Below are 20,079 nucleotides of genomic sequence, written 5' to 3'. Positions count from 1 at the left end.
TTGCTTAAAAAACAAAATTCTGATAAAGGTGGAAGACCCTGTAACACCTTCACTGGAGATACACATGAACTGCTAACCAGCACTTGCAGTCTCAACAAGATGGTGAAATTATGCAGATGGGTAGTTCAAATAGGGACTGCTTGGACTGACACAATATAAACGATTTTATACTGAGAAAACTTTCCTACTGTATTTTAGATTATCATTCAATTCTGCTTCCTTTAAAGCTGATACTCCCTGGAAGCAGTGGCTCCAATTATCAGCAAGTTTTGCTGACTGAACTTCTCATGAGGTCAGCTTAATGAACTTTGGGGTGTAAGCATAAATACTCAGCATTTTATAACATTTAGCAGGATGATATTAGAGCCATTATCCCTGTTTAATTCTCACAGAACACCATTATCAAGTAATTACAAAGTAATTGGTTAAATCAGTCAAGTATCGATGCCACTAATATTATTAACCATCGCTATCTATAGCTTTCATTTTTGAGGGAGTAAGGCATGAGATAGTATGGATTTTGTTGTATGTTACAAGAATTTCAAGTCTTCAGCTCTTTGCATGTGTTCTGCAAAGACCTACCTCTATAAAATGCAAATAATTTGGTTATTTGTTTTTTCTCAAGCACAAATTTGCTATCTACAGGAATCCACCTTGTTATGGGTTTGTGTAGCATGGGTTTTTTTGGTAGCAGGGCAGGGGCAGCAGGGGTGGCTCCTGTGAGAAGCTGCTGGAAGCTTCCCTGGCTCCAAGTCAGACCTGCCACTGGCCAAGGCCGAGCCCGTCAGCCACAGTGGTAGTGCCTCTGGGAGAATGTATTTAAGAAGGGAAACCTGCAGTGAAGAGGGGATTGGAATGTGAGAGAAACCCCTGTGCAGATACCTAGGTCAGTGAAGAAGGAGCGGGAAGAGAAGCGGAGGAGGAGGGGATGCCCCCGCAGCCCATGGTGAGTCGGCAGGCTGTCCCCCCCCAACCCACGGAGGTGAGTGGGGGAGCAGAGGCCCCCAAAGATGGCTGTGACTCCATGGGAGAGCCCGTGCTGGAGCAGTGTGTGACTGAAGATCGGCCCGCAGAAAGGACCCACGCCAGGGAAGTTCGGAAAGAGCTGAAGCCCACAGAAGAGGACTCACACTGGAGAAGTTCATGGAGGACTGTCTCCCGTGGGAGGGACCCCACGGTGGAGCAGGGGACGAGTGAGCAGTCCTCCCCTGAGGAGGAAGGAGCGGCAGAGACCAGGTGTGGGGAGCTGACCCCAACCCCCATCCTCTGTTCCCCTGCACTGCCGAGGGGAAGGGGGAGAGAGAACCAGGAGTGGGGGTGAGGTGGGAAGGAGGGAGGGGTGGGGGAAGGTGTTCTCAGGTTTGGTTTTACTTCCTAATATCCTTGTTTTGTTTTGTCTTGTAGTAAATTAAATTGGTTTTGTTCCTTCCCCAAGTTGAGCCTGTCTTTTGCCAGTGACCATAAGTGGTGAGTGATCCCTCCCAGTCCTTATCTCGACCCACGAGCCCACCTTTGTATTCTCTCCTCATCCCACTGTGGCCAGGGGGGAGGGGGGGGAATATGAGCAAGCGGGCGTAGTGCTTTGTTACCAGCTGGCCTTAAACCACGACACACCTTTACAAGGATCATGTTCTAACAATGAAAATGTGCATGAGTAACACAGTGAGATAGACAGACAGACAGATAAAACAATCCTAAATCACACAGCAACCTGCATTTCTGTCATTCCTCATATCTGACTGCACCTCACCAATCTTGGTTCAGACTATTAAATCTAGCTGAATCCTTCCTCAGAAGAGTTCTGATTTTTCTCTGCCAATACAGATAGGTCCCATTTACCCCTTGCAGGAAAATGCCATTTCATTGCTTTCTGCCTTTTGGAACATCAGTAATGGATGCTTCCTTACTGGAATGGGCACCTTGCTGAGACAGCCCAAGTCTAAAGGTTCCTGCCAAGGGCTCTGCGTGCTAGAACTTAGAACTGGGCAGACTGCATACATGAATTTCTCACCCACAGTCAAACTCACTACATTCGTACAATGACCGATGGCATTATTGTCATGATTTTACATCAGCAGGAAATTATACTGAAGGATTCATTGTCCTGCACAGAGAAGCTATCTTGGAGCTGAGGCTTTTTATATTAATCCACTGTTACGTTCCCTAGAATCTACTTATGCTCAACTGCTTTCCCAAAAAGTTCACAAATGGCTGATCCCAATGCCACCTGCAAAGTTATTTCCCAAGGAGGAAGAGCGCCCTGAGGTACAGTGTCTTTCAGAGGTATCGGCAGGAACAGCTATTGCAATACAAACTGTCCAGCTGATGATTGGCCAAATAAAGACTTGCTACAGATCAACCAGAGAGACCCTGTCATGCATAATCAGGACATAATCTTGTAGAAAGATTAAAAAGATTAAAAGCATTCCTTTCCCAAAAATCTGCAGAACAGCTCCTCAGAATTTTACAGCAGGAAGAAATCCACGTGCTTCTTCAGGGAAGGGAGGCACATGTATGTTTGTCACATTGTAAGGGGTGAGAAAGGAGAAACGAAAGCATCCATGTTACTCAATTAAAAATGGTACAGTTTTAAGTGATTTAAAAGGAAAGCTTAACTACTTATAGAGAAGTATCAAACAGCTGAGTATGTAATATTTTCAAATGTCTTTTCTTTAAATTTCAAATGTAGATATTCTCAACATTTGCACATAACAGTTGGTTTTCTCAGATTTTCATAAGTCCTAAGTTGCTATGTTAATCTCTAGAAGAAATACAGAAACAGAATTGCATGAGATTTATTTCCTCGCTAAGTATCAAACACAGTGGCACTTTTGCCATGTAATATCAACATAGCTTGTTTTTTCAGACCTATTACTGTACCCCACAGGAAGATGACAACTCAGATATTCACATTAGGCTCAGTAAAATTAAATTACTGCTCTTTGGTTTCATTACCCAAAGATGATGGATGTTCCAATGCAAATGGTACAGTTAGCCTCTGCTGTTCACTTTTTGAACCAACACCACAACATGAGTCTTTGGAGAAAGCAGGTTAACAGTTGCTGCAGGAGGATGCAGCTGAGCATCATCCTACATGATAATGGGCAGACATACATACTTTATGTACCTCACCCAGCGCCAAAAATGGAAGAGAGTTTAGCATTCTAATCAATAGGTAACTATTCAACAAACATTACCAGATGAGATGGATATATCTCTCAGTGCTCGAGAAAGAAATAAATGCATATTAATCACACAAGCACAGGACTGGGAAAGCTAACATAGAGGTAATACACAACTATGCATTCAGCTTCATCTTAGCCACTTCCCGCCCTCTACAGAATCAAGCGGCGTTTGGACAACTTGACTTAAAAGCCAAACTCCAAGGGACTGACAAACTGAAATACTTGAGAAGAGTGTTTGCTAAAAATGGTTATTTCTTTACTGCTATTTGAACACTTCATAAGGTTACAATCACCAGCAAGAAATCATATGAACAATGCTAATTTAATAAATCATTGGAACACTAATGCCTTCAGCCTCACAATTCATAAAGTCCTGAGGCAGTGAAGGACAAGAACTTAGTTCTTTTTATACCCTCATCAGCAACCACGAGGGTGAAAATGCAGCAATTTCTCCATGCAGCAGAACTTACTCTTGCAGATAATCTTCTTCCAAACTTTTCTTTTTGAAAACATGGAGAAACCTACCTTCTCAGATACTTTGAAAAAACAATAGTAATAGTCTAACTCTTTTAAACCTCTGGATTAGGTTCCTTTTCCTTTAATGGATTATATTCTTACAGCCACCTACCTTCACATTATGAACCTCAGTAGCCAGAATCTCCCTTTGTTACATATTAGTTGATTTTACAGTGAACAATTAAAGAGTCATTTCCCAATTTTACCAGTCAAATGGACTTGCTTTAGATGTCTGCACGCAGGTCAGATTGTATGAAATTACAGAGAATTCAATAGGTAGGTTCAAAATTGTTTAAGCCCACAAAGCCAATGCCTTATGACTCACTACAATTCAGTTCACAAAGGCATTGAACATTTATATATGCTACTTAACCATTATGCGTTTAACCACCTCAGAAATAAATAGTTAAAAGAAACAAACTACTGAGGTGCAGGTGCCATGCTAACTTTTATAAAGGCCAAATTAAGACAGACAAAACAAATGCTCCCAGCATCACGTTTTCTTTAAAAAAAAAAACAAAAACAAACAAAAAACAAACATGCATTACCTGTTTTAGCTTCATGTAAAAAGTTTCCGTGAAGGTTTTTCTGCTGAAGTACCAGAAGCGTTCATTGGCAGGATACACACGCACAACAGTCTCCAGCAAAAAACGGACTGGCTCTACTACTTCAGTAACAACCATATCCACTGCCACAGTCATGAATACACGCTTATCTAAAACACAAAAATAAGTCACATATAGAAAAATTAGTCAAAGTTCAAAATTCTCAAAACAATAAATGACAGAAGTAAACTGTTGTTCAAACTGAAAACTCTTTCTATATAATTATTTATTCTATTGTACCCATTTTGTTTATCTGAGTTCTACACCTTACATGTCCGCTGCATGGAACAAGAGTATGCATTAAACAGCGTACCAAGTAACTCTGATTAACTTTTTAATACAAAGACAGCACGTCATTGTTTTAAAGACAGGAGCAAAACGTTATGCAAAGAAAACAGCATTAAGATATGTGATGCCCATTCATACAAAAGAAACATGCACAGGATAAGGTCACATTTTAAAGTGTAAACTTATTGCTGAGGGAATGTATGCATGTATTAGCAAATCAGTGTCAAGGATCTCCCACAGCATTGTTTGTCCTAAATCTTCTCATAACACTAAGGAACACTTCAGATTGTTTTTTATGTCCACGCTCATACTCTGTCAGTTAAAAGGACTCAAAACATTTTACCCCTCCCTGTTCCACTCTCTGGTTCAGACAGTCCTCACAGCAGCAAAACATATTTTTAAAGCAAAGCATGGATCAGTAATCTTAAACTGTAATAGTTCCATCTTCCTGATACTGAAGCATAACTCCAACTTTTCCAAGTAGAGGAGAATGCAGGATCAACTGACCAGAGGATGAGACTGAAATAGCACAAGTGTATCTTGCAGGTTTACAGTGCAAGAAAAGGTTTGCTGCTTCTGGAAACATTCATCACAGAGAGAGGTAGTAACCATCACGTTGCATCACAACTGATATCTTTCTTGCAGGAAGCACAGATTTTTAAAATAACATTTAGAATCAGACATTATGGATCCCTAGGTTCCCTTATCTTATCAGACCAAAGAGCCAAGTGGGCATTTAAAAAAACAAAACAAAACACAAAAAAAAACCCACACCACAAAACCAAACCACACCACACACACATGAAGTCATTTTGTAAAACCGAAACTTTGTCAAGCTCCAAATCAAAAGTTTTGCCTACATTTTACTACAAATAATGTGGTTTGAAAATCCATTAGCAAAAACAGTGACACTGGCTGTATGTACTTGGATGTGCCTTTAAGCAACTGATGTGAGCTCTGCCTTGTGACAGGAAACAAACTCCAGTTTTGCATTCAAACCTTTTACATCACATCAGAGAACATAAACTCTAGCAATGAGAAACTGTGGTATATAATCAAGCGCTTCAGTGCATCACTTCCAGCTGCCCCAAGATGAAGAAGATGTAACGCTATTTCTAATCAACTCACCTCAGAACTAAAAGAGAGAATAGCAATGCCTACTATTTATACTGCTTTGTTGAGTACAGAGGAGGGGAAAAAAACTTATGCATGCTTAGGACCAAAAAGTCCCAAAAACCAGGAAACAGGCACTTAAGCCCCAATTTAATATCTCCAAATAAGCAACACACAGTTCTAGGAACAATTATTCACATTTCTATGTTGCATATGTTTATACAGAAAAGTTCCTAGCCGGAGACTCTTGGAACATAATGGTATATGTACTCAGACAGATGCACCATGATTCGCAGGAGAAAACACATGCACCAAACCCACATCAGGTAAAACAAACTTACGAAAAAGACTAAATTACCTTTTGGAGTTTCCTCATTAAGTACTAGAAACATGGGTGCATTAGGATTCCACATTCCAGTAATTACATAAGCCTTCCCATCAGAACTCTTTCCCATGGATTCCTGAAAATAAAAACATACAGGATTCTATCAGTCATGGTTTGAGATCAAAGAAATTGGGGGGGGGGGGGGTGGGGTGGGGGGGGGGGTGGGGGGAGAATAGTTCTAGGAACTTCAGAATAAGACTGTGTTTGCTCTAGAGAATACAATCTAAATACAGAATATGAAATAATGGATTGAGAAAGGCTATAGAGAAATGGGAAAGAAAGAAGAAACATTAGAAGAGAAACATTATACAAGAAACCAAAGAAGATAGTTTATCAACATATTTTTTTAATGCTTATTACAAGCATGCAAGCATGGTGAGAGGTCTGCCACTCTACTTTCTGAGCAGCTGAGATGATTGTTAGGAGAGGATGAGTTACAAGAGACTTCATAAAATTAAACTAGCCCCACAGCATACACAGAAATGATCCACAAAAACAGACAAACAAACAAGCAAAACCATCTTAACAGAGTAAGACCTTAACAACTTCAACCCAAAGGTCAGTCCAGTTTTTTACCAATCCATAATTACACCTCTGCCAGATTTTCCCCTGAGTTGCTCAGGCATGGACTTACATTTGTAAGTATGTCAATGGACCAGAATTCCAGTCCATACGAACTTGAGATTTAAAGAGCCAAATTTCAGGATACTATGCAAATAAAGTCAAAACAGCCACATATGATAAAGTTAATACTAACAGCAATACCTCTTTATCTGCTTAAAATAATCTCATGCTATACATCTGTTACTTCTACAAATATTTCTTATAGACCTACTAGGAATAATCAGAGTACATGACCTGCATGTACAAGCTATTACTAGAATGAGGCAAGTACATGTTTCCTGAAGTTTTCTGGGACAGTTCCTATAGATCCAACAGGCCTGTATGGTAGCCTCTTTATAGATGACAGGAGACTGACATTCCTACTCTGCAATCCAATTTGTGGTAGAGCAATAAGAGTGACCGAGTTCTCTGGATTTAAACAGGGAGAAAGGGGGTTGAAAGGAAAACACAAATTCCGACGTATATCCTATAGCCAAGAAATGAACTAATAAGCCATTACATCCAGCAGTTAAATATACTTGGAACATAAATGTAAACAGAATTACAGGTGGAGTAAAGACAGGAATTCAAATATATAGTTCATACAGCCAAAAGGTGTCATGCAGATTAATAGAAGCCAACTCATTACACTCTATAACTCACTGTAATTTATTCAATTTTCTAATCAAATAATAAAAATGGAAAATTGGAACTAATGTCAGCAAATAAAACAAGAAAAAATGAGCTAGGAGATACAAACAGGCAAATAAAAGAGTCTGACACGAGAACTAAATACTGATAGCAAGAATCATCAACCTGAGTAAAGAAATGGACTAGGCAAAACTGGGATAACTGTATAGACAAAAAATGTCTGATGGGTTTAACTCAAGCAGTTCTTGACTTGAAAAATGGTTGTATTCTTATCCACAGTGTGAAAGTAAATTGATATTATCACAGAAATTATCATAGTATTTTGTAGTGCTCTTAAAAGCAAGTCATAAGAAAAGAAGATTATAGAAGACAAGTGAATACTTAAAACTCTGAGCAAGAATTTAAATTCAAATGAAGCAAATAAAGGCAAAGTTTTCAGTGCCTTGGAAAAATAAGACCACTTCACCACCACCCAAATATAAAAATAATTATTTGCTCTAAATTTTTAGGCAAGATGCTTAACACAATAAAGAAAGCTTAGTTATTTTTAACAACCAGTTGTCAGCTGACCTAATCAGTGCTTCACCAGTTGAACAAAAAACAGATGCCACATATTTTGACATTAATTGAAATGTTTTGTCCATTGTATGTAACAAGTTTGTTTCTAGTTTGAAGATACAAACCCCAGAATTTAAGAAACAAAAAAGAAATGAAACCAAACAGATGAGAGGTTTGATTTGTTGGATTTTGTTTGCTTTTTTTTAAAATCACCTCTGTCTTACTAAACAGGTTATTAGAGCTAAGTATTACCATGTCTAGCAAATGCATGTCACTGTTCTTCACATTTCGTCCAGGGCTTAGTAGCATCCCAAAGCATCTGTGAAGTTCATTTTTTAAAAAAAAAAAAAAAAAAAAAAAAAAAGATAAGTAGATATTAGCTTTTCAAAATACAACACTATTTTCTTGAACATAATGGCACAGCCACCTACTGCTTCTAATTTAAAGAAAACCTTTCTTAGCAATTTTTGTTAGTGTTATAGCAACGCTCAGGAAACATCAAAATATATATTGTAGAAATGACAATGAAATTATTTTCCAGAATGAAGATGACAGAAATTAGTGTCTGACCTGCGAACAATCCATTATTCTTAAAGGCAACTTAGAATATTGAGCTTAAAGATATCAACAATCCCTACACATTAGTGATGGAGATTGACAAGAAGAAATTCACTCTCTCCCCAGTCCCCTTTAAAAATTGTTCTCATACAATCACATGAAAAGTTACAAATTCACCCATTCTATCACCCATAATGTCACTGGTGTAAAACAGCATGTAGTATCATGGGCTCTTAAAAAAACCAAACAGTTTGCTCAATTTTTAGACTTTCATTCTTTAATTTTTTTTAAACTTAATTTCTGTATTATACAGGGCCTTGAATTCCAGAATTTTCATCGAATCACTTAACAAGAAAGTGTTCTTGATATTTTTTAAGAGGAAAAGAAAAAAAAAAGAAATTCTTAAAACATTCATACTTTCAAACTTGCTGAATATTGAAGGCATAAATCCAGGTCTGAAGTTTCTGCAAATCATCTTTATCTTTCTCTCCTTTGAACATACTCCATTATCAATAAAAAAATACCCAACAGAACTATGTATTTGTAACATAAGCCACAAGCCATTTTCCACAGACTTTTAAAATTGTTGGATGTCAAATGAGGAAAAAAAAACCAAAAAAAAAAAAAACAAACCGAAACAACCAACCACCCTTGAAAGCTATTGCATCATGAAATGTTACGGAAAACTGAGGTCATATTTCAGAGGGTTTTGTTTTGAGAATTTTTATTGTGTACAGCTCAATTCTCTAATAATCACACATACCACTTTTTATTGCTGACTCTCAGAACCATGTAAACCAGAAGCAGTCTCTACAGGCAATCTGACCCAAAGCTCTACTCAAAAGAGGACCAACTTGAATTGGGTTGCCCAGGGCTTTGTCAAGTCAAGCTCTGAGCATCTCCAAGGACAGAGAATTAATGATCTTTTTTGGCAACCTGTTCCAATGTGCAACACCCTTTGTACTGACAACAACTGGCCTAATTCAACACTGGCATTTCCAGTGAAATTGGAACTTGTGTCCATTGACTCTAATCCTACCACTTTACACCTCCAAGAAGAGTATGGCTCCATCACCCCCATACCCTTCCACCAGCTATTTGAACGCACCAGGAGGAGCCCCCCATTCCCTTCTAACTCTGAACAAATGTCTGTCATCTGGGCAACCCACTTATCCAAACAAAAATCTAGATTTTTCAGCAAACATAAATTGTAAGAGATTATTTGAACATTCACAGGTTAGCAATGAAGATAGACTAGTTTCACAGCTTTCAGGCAAGCACACTCTATCATAACAGGTATATAATAGCAACTATCATTTCAATAATGCTATTAACCATAAAAGTCTTAAGATATGCAATTACTACACCATCTAGTAAGTTTGCCCCTATTATGTTTGGGTATATGATTTTCATTTTCCGCCTCATTACACTTAAACAGTAACTTACATTCACAATTGTATTTTTCCTTCTCCATACTCTTTGCTACTAGAATCTTAAAAATCAAAGTGGGAAATAAAACAGTAGACAACAATTTTGATTCATCTATACAACATAATGCAGTGCCATGTAAAGCAACCAAGGTATCTAGGATGCTAGGACTTATATTTAACCATACAAGCAGGTTTCTCTGCAAGACTAATTAGACCAGGCAGAACGTTACAGTAGACCAACTTAGTGATTTTTGTTCCTGGAGTAGAAATAGCTGTGAGAGGGCTATAATAGTAGAGCGGTCACTATCTTCTGATACATCTGCTAAAGAAAACTTAAGGCTAAGATTCAGAGGCAGGCAAAATATCTGTGCTTTTCAAAGACAACAGCTCACAGATCCTAGATCTTGCTGTGCATCTCTCAGATGTACACAAGCTCTGATGTGTGCCAGCCAAAATTTTTGGGAAGTATGCTTCCAAAAGAGTGGGCGTCTGGAACAAGTAACCCCTGCCTCCCACAGAAGCAGATACTTATGATGACTGGCAGCATCCTGCTACTAGAAGAATCAAGGCTTCTCTTCCCACTAAGTTCAAAGAACAAAATGAGTTCAGATGAGTTCAGGACCCTCACTTGCAGAGGAGCTAGATTTTACACAAACAGTTGTCAACACATTCAGCCTCCAATTTGAGGAGGCTGAACTACAAACACAGGATTCAAAATGACCTGCACAGGCTGTGCGCCTCAGTCTTGCAACTTCTGACACGTTGGGTTTTCTGCACTTACAGCTGGCTACCAAGTGGCTATGTGCAAGTGCACTACTCTGTTTAAATTCAGCTGGTTTCTAGACCTGCAGAAGAAGACCTGAAATTATTGTTCACTAATATATATTTCCATTTATATAAATACAAATGCTACCCATGGATAAGGCTGATGGTATTAAGTTAACATGATAACATGATCTTTAAGAGTTTCCAGTACTACTGAGCAACCAACCAATATTCTGTAAATCAGTTCTAAGGACACCATCTAGACTTTAACCTAAACTATACCTACATAACTTGGTATTAACTCTCCTGTACAACTGGTAGCATACTGTATTTAAACACTACTCTATTGGGAACAGAGTCAATCCTCTCATTTGTCAGAATGAAAGACAACTTTCTTAAAGACCCCAATCATTAACCAGAATTTTCTTCTGGAATTCTGTAAACAACTGAGACTTGATATCCCACATTGTGGGACTGAACCTATGTAGTGCCACACACGACTCAAACCTGGCAGACAAGAATTAACATAATTTTTTTACCTGCTTTGACCTAGATAAAAACAGGCAAAACCCAAGTCAATCAGGCCACAAAAGGTAGGAAGGGAGAAAGTAACTCAACTGAGAGTAACCTACTCTATCAACCTAACCCAGCCATAGGCCCTATCTGTACACCAGGAGGTGGCAAGTTTCTCCAAATGATACCAGGTTTACTCTTCTGAGACCATGAAGAAAGATTCTTGAACTCTTTAGACCAGAGACCAAATTTCTTTAGGAATAACATTTTTTTTCATTATAATTTCCACTTAGAAATACTTTTGAAGACACATTACATTGCTTAGAAGCTCACTGTCTGAGCTTCTATCTATTGATCTTTTATACTGGTTTTGAATTTTATTATTAAGCAGGGCAAGTACATAAAATTACTTACAAGCCTGTGTGTCATGTCAATTAAATAATTTTTTAATCAGCAAAGCTTGGGGTGGTAAAAATAACATCCTAATTGAATAGCTTAAACAACATCAAAATAAAAGCTGACTTCTAAGAAAGGTAGCTTTACTTTGGGGGTGGGGGGCGACACCAACAATCAAATGGTATTCAGAAATACTTAAAAAACTTCATCATTCATTGAATTCTGAAGCCAAAATTATTTATATTAAAAATATATTGAAAATAGGGTGGGGTTTTTTAAGCCAATGAGTAGCAAAAGCACAATTTTATAACACAACAGAATGATGATAAAAAATTCTGTTGTACATTCCTTGTCTAAAATTTTAGTTTCATTTTTTACATAACAGCTTGAAAGCAAGTCAAGGGATCAATCTTAGGTTGTGGGAGGGTTGTGGGTCTTTTTTTTGCTTCTCCTGTTATCTTGAATTCCCTTTTCACTAAAATTGAATTCTCCTATTGTTACTCTTTTGATAAGATTGCCATCTGGTGGCGTTTGCTATTCTTAAAAATTGAGCTATTGAGAAGGAATTTCCTAATTTCAACTAATACAATACCTACTAGTACTGTAGTAACAAGAGTCTACTGCTAATGAACACATTAACTAACAGTTATTCTTCACATGCATGGTCCACCTATTCTGCAAATGCTTCGCACAAAAGGTCAGATTATACTGTCCAAAAGGGATCCCCCTCATTTAATTTCCAGGAAATAAAACTCAAGTCATCAACCATTCCCGAGCTCTTCACCATCACTTGAAGATAAATATTAGAATTGTACTATCAACAAAATTACAAAGGAATCCTAGGTTAGGGTTAGGGAGTCTTGAAGACTCCACCAGAAGATTGCTGCTTCTAACTAGCAGGTTGAATCCAAACTTGTAGTGTCCCAGTACATTGATCTAACAGATTAATATTCTCCAAGGTTTAACATAGCTCAGACAACCTAACTCAGTTACTTCTGCTAAACAGTGAGATGCTGGTAATGCAGGATTACAATAAACGCATGTGTTTGCACTACTTAAAAAAAACAGAAAGCAAAGTCAAAAGTATTTGAATGTCATAAGTATCCTAACACCACTTCAAAAAGACAATTAAAAGGCTAAAAAACAAGGACGGTTGAGTATTACAGGCTATGTTTCTTGTTTTCACCTAAAAATCACAAAATACTTCAAAAGAAATTTAAAACTGAACTGCACACCTACAAATTAATTACATTGTGCAATAATACTTTCTGTGTTATTGTTATATTTTTTTCTGTCACATAACTTGCACAGCCAAGGAAAAATACATTAAATACTGTTCTCTCAAAACCTTAACCTGCATTATTTTTATAAGAATCTTACCTTTCAATGGCCAGTTCTTTGTTTGAGAGCTGCTGAACTGTAATCACCACTTTCTTCTCAATTCCCTGTTTAAGCTTGAAATACAATTTCTCTCTATCCTTTGGCACAGGGCTAAAAGAATAAAGAAACAAGTTTCTTTAGCACATATATAGAATATTAACTATGAAATACAGAAAAGAGAGTAGCAGCCCACTTACACTGTTAATGGCTCAACTCATTTGAGAGACCTTCTCTCCTCTATTCACAATAAACCAGCACTGAAGAAAAACAGACTATAGGCTCACACTGTATTGGCTTTGTGTGGCAACATTTTGGTAGGGGGGGAGGTTACAGGGGTGGCTTCTGTAAGAAGCTGCTGGAAGCTTCCCCTGTGTTCAACAGAGCCAATACCAGCCGGCTCTGAGATGGATCCGCCGCCAGCCATGGCCGAGCCAATCAGCAATAGTGGTAACACCTCTGTGATAACATTTTTAAGAAGGAAAAAAAAAGTTGGGACAGATGGTAAATGGCAGCCAGAGAGAAGAGTATTTTCTCTCCCCTGTACAGCTGAGGAGGCGGAGTGATAAAGTGGCTTTGGTGGGCACCTGGCATCCAGCCAAGGTCAACCCACCACAGTCTTTTTGGTGGAGAATGCAGGCATCAATCCCGCTACTTCTCGCAGGCCAGGTGGCACCTTGTAGATGCCAGGTGCCCACCAAAGCCGTTCAGTTCTATCACTCCCCCTCCTCAGCTGGACAGGGGAGAGAAAATATAACAAAGAGCTTGTGGGTCAAGATAAGGACAGGAGAGATCACTCACCAATTACCGTCATGGGCAAAACAGACTCAGCTTGGGGAAAATTAACTCAAATTATTACAAATCAACCAGAGTAGGGTAATGAAAAATAAAACCAAATCTCAGAACAACTTCCCTCCACCCCTCCCTTCTTCCCGGGCACAACTTCGCTCCCGGATTCTCTGCCAAGCCCCCCCAGAGGCACAGGGGGACGGGGAATGGGGTTTACGGTCAGTTCATCACACGTTATTTTCTGCCACTTCATCCTCCTCAGGGGCAGGACTCATCACACTCTTCCCCTGCTCCAGCGTGGGGTCCCTCCCACGGGAGACAGTCCTCCACAAACTTCTCCAATGTGGGTCCTTCCCACGGGCTGCAGTTCTTCACAAACTGCTCCAGCATGGGTCCTTTCCACGGTGTACAGTCCTTCAGGAGCACAGTGCTCCAGCGCAGGCTTCCCACGGGGTCACAGCCTCCTTCAGGAATCCCCCTGCTCCGGCGTGGGGTCCTCCACGGGCTGCAGGTGGGTATCTGCTCCACCATGGACTACAGGGGGACAGCCTGCCTCACCATGGTCTTCACCATGGGCCGCAGGGGAATCTCTGCTCTGGCACCTGGAGCATCTCCTGCCCCTCCTTCTTCACTGATCTTGGTGTTGGCAGGGTTGTTTCTCTTACATGTTCTCACTCCTCTCTCCAGCTGACATTTTCCGTCTGTCCCAACTTTTTTTCCTTCTTAAAAATGTTATCCCAGAGGTGTTACCACTATCGCTGATTGGCTCAGCCGTGGCCGGCGGCAGATCCGTCTCAGAGCCAGCTGGTATTGGCTCTGTTGAACACAGGGGAAGCTTCCAGCAGCTTCTTACAGAAGCCACCCCTGTAACCTCCCCCGCTACCAAAACCTCGCCACACAAAGCCAATACACACACTTGGTATGCTGTCTGGGGGATTTACCAGACAAACATATACAAAAAAGCATGGGGTATTTGGGGTTTTAAAATTATAGAAAATATGCTATATATTGGCTATGAAGCAAAAAATAAACAGGACATTTTCACAGAATCAACTCTTTCTCCTATTCCAAAAAATCTTGTAATTAACTGTTAGGCAAAAAATACTTTGCTCCCCTGAAATGCTTAGAAAATGTAAACTTCTCTAAATCTTTAATAAATTTGGAATTCATTAGCTTATTTTAAATTAAAAAAAAAAAAAAAAAAAAAAAAAAAAAACACCCAACTACTAGACGGTATTTACTCAAGAAAATTGGTTTGGATCAAGTTTTTAACAGGCTTCCTACTATCTTTTCCATTTACACAGGCCTATCTTGAGCATCCCTACTAAAAATCATGTATTTAAAATAAACTAACATCCTGATTTTTCATCTTTTTACAGAAAAGATACAGAGAAGAAAACTGTAAAAGCAAAGCAACAGCTTCCTTTTTATAACAAGTCTACTTACGAAAAGAGGCCAATTCAATTTTACTGCAACATAGTAGCTGTGCATTCTGCAAGCAGCTACATACTTTTTTCAAAGAGATTTCTTACTTTTCCCTTTCCATTCATATTACCTGAAATTTCCTTTTCCATCATCTTCTTTGACTTCTAAGGAAACACTGAAAGTGTACACATCACTATCTGGAGTAGGAAGAACAAAGTCCTTCACATGATCAGATGCTTGTTTGGAAGAACGTTTGAATGCTGTTGAGAAACTATATAAAATTCGGCTGACCTGCAGAAAAGCAAAAGAATTAATAGTTTTATCAAAAAAAAAAAAAAAAAAAAAAAAAAAAAAGAGTATTTTTAATGGGGTATTGTGATGTGGTTTTGAAGGTCACGGAATTACAGTCACTTGCCTCTTATACTGAACACAAAGCATGCCTCATATAACACAAAACATTCAGGTCAAGTGTTGAATAACCAACCAAATTCAGTAACATCATCTCCTATTTCCATTCATGTCACATTCACTGCTTACGTAATGCTCAGTAAGTTAAGATATATGTTTTACAAGATTAAGAATGCAACTCATTAGAGGACCTGAATAATGTACTTTTCTGGTTGTGTATTTAACAACACAACTTACAGCTTGCTCTTGCAGATGTCAAAAAACAAGGAGATTTCTTCTTTTTTACTCTCTAATTTTCCACCCTAGAAAAACCTTTTCTCCCAAACTATCACCTAGTTCTTCCTAAAATATCTGGGGCAGAGTACTGCAAAATGATTCTTTGTAACTCACAAGGTCTACACTGCAACTTTAGCCTGAAACCCACCCAGATGAGATCTGAAAAACAGAACACTTGTCTTAGGCTAAATCCTCCCATTACAGTGCACTTTGGAATTTTATTGGAATACTAAAAGAAAAAAAAATTCAATTATATTAATATTCATGTATGACTAGCTGCACATTCTATGAAACTCATTATATATGTGTTAACGTATTTTTCAAGTCACTATATACCATTTCCACATCTGGAATAACTTAAAATGCTGCTTGTATCCTTTTTACCAGTCACTTTACAACATTTAATACTTACTGCCTCTTTAATCTCACAGGAGAAAACATGAATCTGGAACTCTTCTGTTCCACAGCTGCTTTCAGTAAACGCAAAACAGTCACTCTCTGAAGTCCCATTTTGTCCACGAACACAAAACAACACCTTATAGATGGGAAAAGAGGCTATCTCCACATTGCTTGATTGATCTATTATTCTGTCAAGGAAAGGAACAGGGAAGATCAAAGAAAAAGGTCAGCAAAACAAACAGGACAACCTAAAAGGCTTTTCTGCAATTAGCTAAACCAATATCTAAACTGTAATTACTACTAAATTCAAGTACACAAGGTAGGCAGTAAGAACAGAAATGTCAGGCTTTCCAAATTTAAGATGTAAATGTTTCTGCTTCTAACATTGGCTTAATTTCTTTTATACTCCATAATACAGACAAATATAGTACCTTTATATCATGCAATAAAAATTACCATCACTGCTCTGCAATTGTTCATGAAAAACACAAGAGTAGAAATGTAGAAACCACAGAAACTGTAAAAATGCAATTTGCATACAAAGATCAAAGAAAATTCAACATTAGAAAAGATTTTAAATCTGTTTAAGAAAAAATTATTCATTCAGAATCTACAGGACTATATAGCTTAGGAAATGCTTGCTGTCATGTTCAAGTGAATATTAATTGCAGATCTAAGGGCTCATACAAAATTTTAAATTCTTCTCACACTCAGAACCCAAAGAATATTTCAGAAACTTTAAAGACAACAACGGGGGGGTGGTCTCAGAATGGACTACTAGACAGTGAGTTTTAAAGAAAAATAGAGCTACACAGTTCTCCTCTGTCTTTTCGCTACTTATCCATATGCACATTCACATCAAGGGTGAATAAACATTAGTTACAGGGAATAGAATCCCAAGTCTGTAACAATAAAAATAAAGGACTAATCTTCTACAGGCAAGAAAAGCCAAGAGGATTCAGCATACTCTAATACTGGTGGGACACGTTAAATGGAACCCCACGTGACAAGTGTTCAGATACCAGGAATGGAAACACTCCTCAAAGATGACACTGATGTCACTTAAATGTGTATTATATCACACGTGGATTCACCTCTACAGTTCTGTGCACATTCTCTGGCAGTCCTTGTGCTTAATGATGTCCTCTGCAATTTCACTTGCAAAACAACCTTCTTGAATAGCCACAATGGCTACGAAAATAGGTACAGCACACCTAATACCTCGTGTCTATGTGACAGGTGCCATCATAAAAGTATGCAGTATAATTTCCTAATTAAAATGAAATATTGCCATAATGTCAAATGAAATCTTAAATTGGGTTCAGGAAGAAAAATGGAAGAAAATAATATATATGCTTGAAGGTCCTCCTGTCTTTCTGTGCACGATGATAGTCAATACGTAGGCAGAGCACAGGAAGGAAGGAAATCTAACCATACCCTTTCAGATATCTTTGTATCAGAGTTTAAAAATAAAAATCTTGAATACTGAGATGCTCCCTACTTCTGGATGCAAGACTGCTACAGGTATGCCTTTAGTGCACCCTGATTAACAAACCTTGACTCTCTCACCACTAATTAGAAGACTCTTCTCACATGGCACAAGTAAAAGTTTGCTGGTATCTGGAGACTATCATCAGCATATGCATCATGAGGCAGACACAGGTGAGACTTGGCTTTAGCACAACAATGTCTGGAAATAGAGACTAGCATCTCAGGTCCTCAACATATCTGGAAGAATCTAAAACTGAAACTTCTTCAGCTAACCCAAGGCCAGCAGGACTACTACTGTCTCAACTTATTTACCTTGGACGTGATGACAGACTGGGGAAGTTGGGAGAAAATGGGTATTATCAGCTCTCCCTTTCCAGTATATCTCTTACTACCATATTTGAACAGAGATGCAGGCAGAAAGACATGCTTTTGTTGACACTGTATGGCAACTGCTACCACCAACTGTGTTACTGCACGTTAGATTTAAGCATGCATTTTGTTGCTTCAGAGGAATTTCTCAAAAATAACTTGTCTTCTGCAAGAACGTGAGGCACAAATCCAGCAATTCTACTTCCCTGTGCAAGTAACAAAGTCAGACTCCACCTTTTATGTGTCTGTGCAAGTAACAAAAGAAACATTTGTATGTTACCTTACAGACCCTTCTGGAACATTTGGAACATAAAGTGTTACAGGTAAAGGGGCTTGACTTGAGGATTTCATGTTTGCCATGGCATGTAGAGCTTCCAGTTCATTTCGAGGGGCAGACACCTTTGTGCAACCTAAATAAGTCAGTTTGTTAAACAATACGCTGTCCTCTTCCAGGGGTTCACTGGGAGAAGATGGCCTTGGTGCAGAGATTTCTGAAAATGAAGAAACCACTTCTTTAACCATTTGCTTTTATTTTTACACATTGTTTTCTGAATAATTTCCATATCAAAATCTCCCACTTTTTCTGAGAATGGACATGGGAGTCAGAAGTCCAGCTCCAATGGTAAGAACTCCATTTGACAGCTTAATATTAACGTTAAGTCTATCCTATTCTAATGCATGTTTCCAAGTATGGCACAGGGACAAACTCCCTTTTGATTCTTTTTAGCAGTGCTAGAACACAATTTTTCTTTAAGTTCCATTCCCCAGATATTCTTTTCTTTAGTTTGCTTATACCTCCTTCTAATTCCTACTCATCATTTTGCATAAAGATGCCTCTAATTCTCTTTTCTCCCATGTCTTTGCAGCTTGTGTAGAACTACCAAATGTGGTTCACATTCCTGGGACAGCTCTATTAACAGCATGAAACCATCAGGGAGCTGGAGAAAAGAAAAAGGCTATCTGTTTGTTCCTCTACTCAGCAGAAAAGAAGCATTCTTTTTCCACCATCACAGTACTATGGACGGGGCAATCTTGGGGGAGCTTTGCTGTTGTTTTCTGGTGGGCTTTTTTAAGGCATTTTGACACTTGAGAAACAAGACGAGAGGTAGAAGAAAAGCTCGTTAAGTATGGAACCAGAGTAATCTAGGCTGGAAAAAAGACCTCTAGAGGTCATCTAGCTTTAACTCCTGCTCAAGGACAGATCAGGTTAGATTAGGGCTAGTTTCAAAACTGAATCAGGTTACTCAGGGCCCTGTCCAGCTGAGTACAGACATTCCAAACCTCTCTAAGCAATCTGCCTTTTATTTCTATTTCTTACTACTATACCTAATATTTCCATAACACATCATATAGGTTGCAAAATTGCATTATTCGGAGGGGGGGGGGGAGGGTGTGCAGGATGTATCTACAAGTATTTCTTTGTTCATTCATACTAATGGCTGTGTTCTGTTTGAAGCATGTCAAACAGGCAGCCAGTAAGGTAAGTTTCTCAAAAATACAGCATACATGTAATTAAGAGAAGAGTGTTTCCATTATGCATAAACTCTCTATCCTACTCTACCACAAAAAACTTTTTTTTTTTTTCCACTTCCCAAACAGATACTATGGGAATTATCTGACACAATGACACAGAAGTCCTCTGCATACTACTGAGGGAAAAAGAATGCTAATTCAAAGCCCACAGAGATGGACAAAGCCTTGCATTCCATACATATATATATAAAAGCTACAATATATTTTATACAAAATATATACGACATAGTTTACATAAAAAGCTTTCTGTCCTCCCTTTTTCACCAAAACTTCAAATGCCAGATAAGTCCAACAATCATTTCTAGCAAATACCAAATCTAAAGCTGTCTTTACTGATACCTGGTGATAGAACCAGACCTGAAAAGTTTATCAGCTTGCTCAGGGTATATTTCATTTGTAGTTAGTAGCGTCAGTGAACACTGCCCTGAAACTTCTCATACTCCATC

At 38.5% G+C, this 20,079-nt stretch overlaps 1 protein-coding gene across 7 annotated transcripts in view; it reads right to left on the bottom strand.

The window, feature by feature from the left end:
- The window catches only part of RABGAP1L (RAB GTPase activating protein 1 like), a 268,294-nt gene that overhangs the window by 223,075 nt on the left and 25,140 nt on the right, over positions 1 to 20,079 (bottom strand). For all 7 annotated transcript variants that reach the window (XR_007507040.1, XM_049808538.1, XM_049808535.1 and 4 more), the window contains 7 exons: positions 18,381 to 18,591; positions 16,254 to 16,428; positions 15,288 to 15,448; positions 12,947 to 13,057; positions 8,157 to 8,223; positions 6,066 to 6,168; positions 4,250 to 4,416 (listed from right to left, as the gene is read on the bottom strand). Coding sequence is in view for 6 of the 7 variants with exons in the window: in XM_049808538.1 (XP_049664495.1) it covers positions 4,250 to 4,416; positions 6,066 to 6,168; positions 8,157 to 8,223; positions 12,947 to 13,057; positions 15,288 to 15,448; positions 16,254 to 16,428; positions 18,381 to 18,591 (995 nt within the window). In the remaining variant the exon portion in view is untranslated. The remainder of the gene's footprint in view (positions 1 to 4,249; positions 4,417 to 6,065; positions 6,169 to 8,156; positions 8,224 to 12,946; positions 13,058 to 15,287; positions 15,449 to 16,253; positions 16,429 to 18,380; positions 18,592 to 20,079) is intronic.

Source organism: Accipiter gentilis, chromosome 8 (genome assembly GCF_929443795.1).
Source record: "Accipiter gentilis chromosome 8, bAccGen1.1, whole genome shotgun sequence".
NCBI classification, from domain to species: domain Eukaryota; kingdom Metazoa; phylum Chordata; class Aves; order Accipitriformes; family Accipitridae; genus Astur; species Astur gentilis.
The sequence above is the reverse complement of the archived record's forward strand: the minus strand, read 5'-3'. Positions and strand labels throughout refer to the sequence as shown.